The 8475-nt window shown below is 32.3% G+C and overlaps 1 protein-coding gene across 1 annotated transcript; it reads left to right on the plus strand.

The window, feature by feature from the left end:
- The first annotated feature begins 200 nt into the window (after window positions 1-200).
- LOC148939236 (uncharacterized) lies at window positions 201-1166 on the plus strand. The gene has a single exon (XM_089106821.1). The coding sequence runs from the start codon at window positions 201-203 to the stop codon at window positions 1164-1166; it is 966 nt and encodes a 321-aa protein (XP_088962947.1).
- The last annotated feature ends 7309 nt before the right edge of the window (window positions 1167-8475 follow it).

Raw genomic sequence — 8475 nt, forward strand, 5'->3', positions numbered from 1 at the left:
AGACTACCCCTATTGTGTTTTTAATGTCAGAGTCAGGACTTGAAAGCCTGGAAACCAGGAGAAAGGTAAATGTCCTGAAATATATCAAAAAATTGTGGAAAGCAGATAATACAAACCCAGTTAGATCAAGAATAGTTAAACCAGGAAAAATTGTTTCATCAAATAAGTTTAAAAAGAGAAACCAAGAAAATATCTTTGAAATGTCTTGTCGTATCAGTGAACAGTTTGGAGTGACACTAAAAATGACAGATATGTTAAAAGTTCCAGAAATTGCATTACCTGCTCCTCGGGAGACAATTAAGCTACATTGCAATCTTAAGTTTGAAACGAATGGATACCATAATTCCAGGATAAACTTTAAATTAATAATGGCTGAAGAATACAGGGGATTCCTTGATATATATACAAACGGATCTAAGAAAAGTAACCCAATTTCTGCAGTAGGGGCCGCCTTTGTCATTGCTTTGATACAAGTGTCAAAGTCATTTAAACTGCATTCAGAGGCAACAATATTCCAGGCTGAAGTAATAGCTTTAAAGGAAGCAGTTGTATTTGCTAAAGAAAATCTTAGCAACCAAAGAAACATTGTATTGTTGTCAGATTCAAAAAGTGCATTGGAGGCACTCGCCAATTTTGATCATAATGGGAAAATTTCAAGAGAAGTTGTATTGTGCTACACAGAAATAGTATCATTAATGTCAACAGCAAACATATGTCTTCAGTGGATCCCAGCCCATATTGAGATTTTGGGGAATGAGAGTGCCGACACAGCTGCTAAAATGGCATGCGACACAATAAATGTATTTACTAGTGGTTCAACTCCTAGATCTGCAATGCAATTAGATCAATTGATACAATCAGTTAGAACGTATGATTTTGAGGATAGCAGAAATCAATCCGGAAATTGGTTCGTTACCCGAAAAGTGGCAAGAAAGTTTGAGAGACCTGTGTACCAAGGATTAAGTAGGAAAGAGGGAAGATTAGCGTTTCGTCTTAGATCAGGCCATGCAGATACAAAACTATACAGGGCAAAGTTTTATGGAGAGTCAAGTAACTGTGAGTTTTGTGACAAAGAAAAAAGTCTGGTACATCTTCTTATAGATTTTGATAAGTACACTCTCCAAAGACAGCATATCAAGGCCTTTTTTCATGAAAGAAGAAAATAGTTGAGTGTAAATTTGATTTTGGGAGGATTTACAAATGATAGTGACAATATACAAATCCTAAAGCTAGTTGTACAGTTTATAACTGCCATTGGGAGAGATAGGACGATGTGATGGTAAGAATAATTATGATTAATTAATGTGACAAAGCAGATTATTGATGATTGACTAACTAAAGTGGGATTCAGATTTATTGAAAGAAGACCCAAGTGACCGAGAAGTCAAGAGGGGTCTTTAATTCATTATTCATCATCATCCTCCTCATCACCGGATTTAAAGTGATCGAGGAAAACGGACAACGCCGTAAATTAAAAAAAATTTGCCCAGGCTTATTTTCTAGACTATTTCGTATTCTGAAGTTTTTATTTCGGGTAAAAGCATTTACAATATTTGTATTAGGATTGATTAATGAATTCCCACCCTCTAATGGGGATTCCCCCAGGGGGAATTGTCACTGTGGGAACTAGCCATCCACAACAGAAAAACCATACACAAACAAAATCAACGCCAGCACTAGTAGGACTTCACAACAAACATCAATCTCACCACCACACATAGCATACTCACCATCTCATTCAACATATCAGAAAACTCAAGGGCCCCCTACAGTTTACTATACACCTCTGCCATATTCAAGTCATCAAGGTCATTTATACCATGCACCCCAAACCCAAAATTTACAATTTGTACCCTCAGTAAGCGTCCATATTAGATTTTCAGGGTTGTTAGTTGATTATCCTCCCCTCCCCAACGAAGAAGAGGAGGACATCACAAATGTTGTAAATCCTATGGAGGCTGAAGGGATCAGTGATTTACTGAAAAGAAATGGTAAGAGAAGTGGCTCACCTCTTGAGCAAGAAACTTCTAAAACTGTAAAACCTCCTATAGTTGAAAGATTTCCAGAGAAATTCAGAGCTAGAAATAATAGAATAGAGGCAACTAGTGAGTTTATAAGCAGTGAATCAGGGACTAATCTAACAGTGGTTTTCACCTCACAGGTAAAACTTCCATCAGACAGAGCAATCACTCTAGAACTTAAGAAAATTCTCCAAACAGAAAAATTTGACTTTTACTCAAACTATGATAGAAATAGACTATCTGTATAGGCTATGTTCAGTTGCAAACTGCATTGGATACTTTAATGAAAATTCAGATGCTAGATGATGTTGATGTAGCACCTGAAGAGGAAAGACAGGTCAGCTATGGTGTAATCAAGCAAATAGCACTATATTATTCAAAGGAAGAACTGCTGACAGACCTCAGGGTAGAAACAAATATTGAGATTAAGAAATTAAAGAGGTTGAATAGATGTAACCGAGAGACCAAAAAATTAGAAGATAGCCTGAATATTTGTGTTACATTTGAGAGTAACTCTCTTCCCCAGTCTATTTGGCTATATGGAAGAAAAAGAAGTATTGAGAGATACAACCGACCCATTATTCAGTGCTTTAAATGCCAAAAGTATGGCCACACTCAAGAAAAATTTAGGTTGTCACATGCTGTATGCTTGAGATATGCAAACAAATGCTCTTCTAATGAGTGTCCCTTAAAACTAGAAACCAAAGAGTCAGGAAAATACCAAAAGTATGTCTGTGCTAACTATAGGAAAAACCATTCAACAACATCTGGTAGCTGCCCAGCCCACCAACAAAACCATGAAATCATAAAAATTGCAGGTGCCCAAAACATACCAATGAAAAGAGCAGCTAATGCATACCAGAGTTATGCAGATGCACTGAATAAGAAGGCTGTGAAAGAGCAACCCCTCCGTGAACCTAAAAACACCCTTCAACAGCTAGTGTTATTTGTATCGAAGGTACCAGAAGTGATAGACATCAAAGAATTAGAAATGAAAGATAGGATAGTGAAGTTATGTCATCTTATGCACTCACTGTTCAAAGTTGACATCAATGTAGAAGAAGTTTGGAATCTAGCAAATAAACCAGAATGAACTTGCTATCTTTTAACATCCAATCTAATATGAAAGGCAAAAAGGAGTTATTAGAGTGCTATTTAGAAAAAGAAAAAATTGATGGTGGATGCTTTCAAGAAACATGACTACAACCCCAGTATTCATAGAGACTTAGAAATTATGAAGTAATAAGAAAAGATAGAGCAGAACAGTCAAGAGGAGGAATATTAATTTGCATTAAAAAGTCATTAATGTTTCCAAAACTAGATATTGAAGACATCACAAGTTTTAAAATTGAGATGGAAGCTTGCTGAGTAGTCCTGGGTAAGAGGGATACAAAAGTTATTGTTAGTATACACAACCCCAATGGAAATGAGCCTCAAATAGAGGAAATTTTCAATAAAGTGAAAAAACTGATTAAAGCCAAAGAGCCTTTTATTATTACTGGTGAATTTAATGCCCATTCAGATGCTTGGTGTTTGTGTGGATCTCAATTGTAGTGGTATAGGTATCCTAAGTGCTCTGGATAAGAATGATGACATTGGCCTAGTGACCCCACTTGGACTGTTGTGAAGTGTATTTTATGGTATTTGGGAGATGTAGTCGTAGATGCCTTTATTCTATCTCTTGAGGGGAGATAAACTCTGGCCCTAAGGTAGTTAAACTTTGGTAGCGTGCCTTAGGCTGTGACTGAACTAATAAGACGTACCGACTGGGTATATTTGAGGGGCTAAAGGTAGATCGTAGAGAGGTTGTCTAAAACACAATACTTTTATTCAATTTACACATCATAATTACAAATATAGATATGCTATTGGGACTGGCTGCCCCAAGTAGACCACAAGTCTCAAAAACTACAATAATATATAATAAGATACAGACACTTACAATGATCCGACAAAATCCCAAGGTATTTCTAATGAGAAAATAAACGGGCAGAGGTTCACCCTGCCAGTCAAAAAGTCTGACTTCAGTCTCAAAAATCGGGGTATATATTTGGAAAACTAACCACGTCCATCCGGTACATTGACGCATTTAGCCAGGAAATTGGTTATTGAGCAAGTTCCCTCCAAGCCCAAACATTCCACGATTTGTATCTTTATCTTAAAAAGTGGTATTTTGAATCTTTATTTTTGCGTCTTAATATATTTTTACTCAATTAATAATTAACTAAATTAGAAAGCTTTACCGCATTACTCCCCATTTAAAGAAGAATTGTCCCAATTCTCAATATTTTACTTTTAAAACAACTTAATTTCTTTTACAGCCATTATGCTGCCATCTTTGGGTCATTATGTGCATCTACCCTCAATGGGTTTCCTTAGGGTTATGTTTCCGGTCCAATATAGGCCATGTTCTTTTTTTTGTCGAATAATTTCAATTTGAAATTCATCCTTGTTTCTCTTTTTCTCTGTCTCTAGGACTAAAGATTACTCTTTTAGCCTCTTGATATGCATCGTTTGTTTTATTTGACCCCAAGCGGCTTAAACATAATATTAGTGGTTTTGCTTAAATTAGATTTCAAGTTATATTAGAAAAGTTAGGAATTATTTGAGTTTAGATTTAATTCCCATTAATAATTTAATTTATCAGTGTGATGTGGTTGATATACGTTTATTTTTCGTTTTAGAATTACCTTGGATAAATTACATATAACATTATTAATTTTTAAATTTTTACATATTTTTCCAGCACAAAGCATTTTCACATATTTCAATAACATAAGCCATCTGGGCTATGTAGCACAATAGCTAGGCCTAAATTAAGTTCTGATTTTATCTCTTTTTTGATGATTTTGTAGTAAAGTCTGTAGTTTCCAAATATCCGTTGATCAAGTATGGTTTGGTTTCTGATGGTATTAGGATATAATTGAACTGGCTTTGAAATTTGCTACTTTCCAAAAATGTGTCAAAGAAATGATTCAGAAATGGATCCGAAATGCTGTTATGAAAAATTTGATTTCCAAAAAAAAATAGCTAAGACTGTATCTAAAATAAATATTCACATTAGTATACATATAAAGCATATATTTTTACATATATAGTAGAATGAAACACTCTATTACCGTATATATCAATGCAATTGAAAGTTAATTACTTTTAATTACTTTCTCCTCTTTTTTTTACTCCAAAATTAATATACCGCTTAAATCGAAACATTATGTTTCTTGCTGGATTATTCTTTCAAACTTAATACTAAACGGATTATTTCACAATAAAAATTATTAATACGTTAACTCGAGGTCAAACATTTACATATAACATTAAATCACTAGTTAAAACTTAAAGTTGATAAAAACATAGTAAATATGTATATATATATATATATATATATATATATATATATATATATATATATATATATATATATATATATATATATATATATATATATATATATATATATATATATATATATATATATATATATATATATATATATATATATATATATATATATATATATATATATATATATATATATATATATATAAGCATTTTGTAATAGCTTACATAAGTATTTTTTTTTCAATTCGCAAAACTAGATAGGATATTTAACTACTGTTTAAAACTTAAAGCATTAAAAAATAATACACGGTATAGATTAGCATTGGAATTAATTCCAATTATTGTTTTGTTAATTGTTTATGAAGTATTAATGTAGAATACTTCTTGCATGAGATAAAAAAAACACAAATACTCAACATTTAATCCACTCTATTTACATGGATAGTTTAGGATATATATATATGTATATATATATTAACAAAAGTTATGTTGATACATAACTTAATTGTTAAAAACAAATAATAATTATGTACTTTAATAATTTATTTAATCACTGCAATATTTATTCGGTGTACAACTTTTAAATAAGTCCGTCAAGACTTTTATATGATAAGTCCTAACTGTAATTAAAATATTTACAAAACAAAAACAACTCCAACAAATAGATTTATGCACTATAACTGATAACTGTGATTAGCCTCTATATAAGGGCTTGGCAATATTTCATATAACATAACTTTTCAATTTACATTTCTATAATTTTTTTTTAAATACAATTCTCTGTTTATAAAAGGTTTTCGAAATATATTTATAACAATAGATATTTTCTCAATTCCATTTGTTAAAACTATATAACTTTTCCCATATACGACTATATACATTTTGTTTTAAAACTTTGGTTCTATTTCGAACTCAACTGTGTCATTAACTGTCATTAGCCTATAAGCCTGTTTGTTTATTCAGACTTTTCAGCTTTTCAATTCTTTTCGAATTTCTAGGTACTTTAGTCATTTTATAACGTTGGTGTCCGTAATGTCTCTTTTTCTAGATTTAATATCTTTCTTATTCTAGGCTTCATTGATAGCTTTTATCTGATTAGCTAAAAAATTTTTGTTGTTCACCTTATTCCTGTAATGCCATTGTTAAAGACTTGGCCTGTACTCTGAAGGTTCGCTTACCATGATTGCCTTCTGGTAGCTCCTTATAACGTTTCCAGGTCCTCTTGTCATGGCTACAGCTAAAAAGACTATTATTAACCTGCACACACAATAATTAATTATTTATTAATTTGTGGGCACAATTTTATCTTGGGCTATTCTTTTTCCAGAAAAAGTTGCCCTTCTGCAGAAAATGCCTGGCCTTCATGGCCCACAGTAATTCAGTTTTTGACATACAAGTGACAATGACTATTTTCGCTTTAACTTCCCCACTTTTAGTGGTTTTTTCTTAGGTTTCAAATTCAAGTTCTTATGGATATTATGTGATTTTTTTTTTAATTGTTCATGCCATATTAGTTATTTTTCTGAAAACGACTTCCAGATAAGAGAGCCCAATTTTTTTTCTTGACTCTTTGAGAATTTATCCAATGTTTCTATTAATCTCGGCCTGAGTTAACCAATGTGACGGTGGCTCAGTAGTATTAATGCTACTTATTTGTACTTATTTAGTACAATTTTCATACTAGTTCGTTCGGCAAGTTCAATAAGTGCGTCTAACAGAGTTTAACGGACTTCATTCCGTTTATTTTCCTTTTAGTTTCGTCTGGCTATATTTTCAAATTGAACCCTTCTCTTTTTTTGATTCGATATTTCAATGGAGCCTAAGGGGTTTTTCAAGTATTTTCCCGCTTTCTCAGTAAAATATTTCTTTTTTTTAAGCCTATATTTATATATTCCATGTTCTTTTTCAATACCCTTAACAAGTTTTTTATGCTGATTGCCCTTTATGATCAAATTCATTATCTCCATATTTCTAAGAGGTGGGGGGGGGGGGGTTTGTCTAATTTTTGCAACCTGTATTTTTTTGAAATTATTCAAATTTTTTCTTCGAACGTTTTTGTGTTAGAAAAGTACTGTAGTTTTTCAGGTATTTTTTTTAGAACACATTTGATTAAGTTTTGCCTTGCATTTGCTAGTTCTCATTTCTTCCTTAAAATGCAATTTTTACGATATACTGGTTGCCAATTTTATCCCAGCTTTAATTACCATTTTATTTGCCGAAGAAAGAGAGACAATACTTCCGTTGCAAGGCTAAATAACTTTGAATTTTGTGCTCCTTATCTGTGGTTTATTGATAAGCTTGAATCTGGGAGAATTACAAGAATGAATTCTGTTCAGTGTTCATTACTGCGAGTTTTCTTTTGTTGTGTAGAGCTATATTTTATTTTCAAAGAAAAAGTGGATATTGTTTAGTAAGTGTTAGGGTTCAACGGATTGGGATTTGGGGGTTTGGGTTGGTACAGGTGAAAACCAATTGCTTGAACTAGGATTCTCCAGTGCCAGTACATTTTCTCAGATCCAATACATCGCTATAGTTAAAATCATTGCCTTGAACTATTATTGTGGTTTTGCTTGTGACGATGGGGTTAATTTTTGGCTTATTTTTAATGGACTATGTCGCTGGCTTTTACCTCATGGTACGTTTTTTTTTTGGTTATAATCTATTTTTATATAGCTTTTCGTTTCCTTTACCTACCACTCTTTTTTCTTTCTAAGCTTATTTTAAGTTTTGCTTAAACCTTTATAGCGCTTCTTTAAAATTTCTTTTTTTCTTTTTACCATTTGTAACTAATAAAAAAATATTATATTAGATTATAACTAATTATAACAAGATTACAGCTAGCTTATACATGTAGTGCGCACTTAATGTAAACTCTTGCTGTTTTTCCTATTATAATTATTTCAAAATTCTTCAAAAACAATTTTTTTCAAATTCGACTGAAAGTGTCACCTCAGAGAGTCAAAGGTCAGTAGATGCATTGCATGTACTTAACAACTAGAGACCAGCAGTGATTGATCTCACTCCAAATTTGCCAGCTTCCAATGACCCTATTTCAGTGGACTAACCTTCTTGGTTTTTTCTTTTGATTATCCCCCCAAATATATTTTTTCAA

Source organism: Artemia sp. Qi Xiang Cuo, chromosome 21 (assembly GCF_049724085.1).
Source record: "Artemia sp. Qi Xiang Cuo chromosome 21, ASM4972408v1, whole genome shotgun sequence".
NCBI classification, from domain to species: Eukaryota; Metazoa; Arthropoda; class Branchiopoda; order Anostraca; family Artemiidae; genus Artemia; species Artemia sp. Qi Xiang Cuo.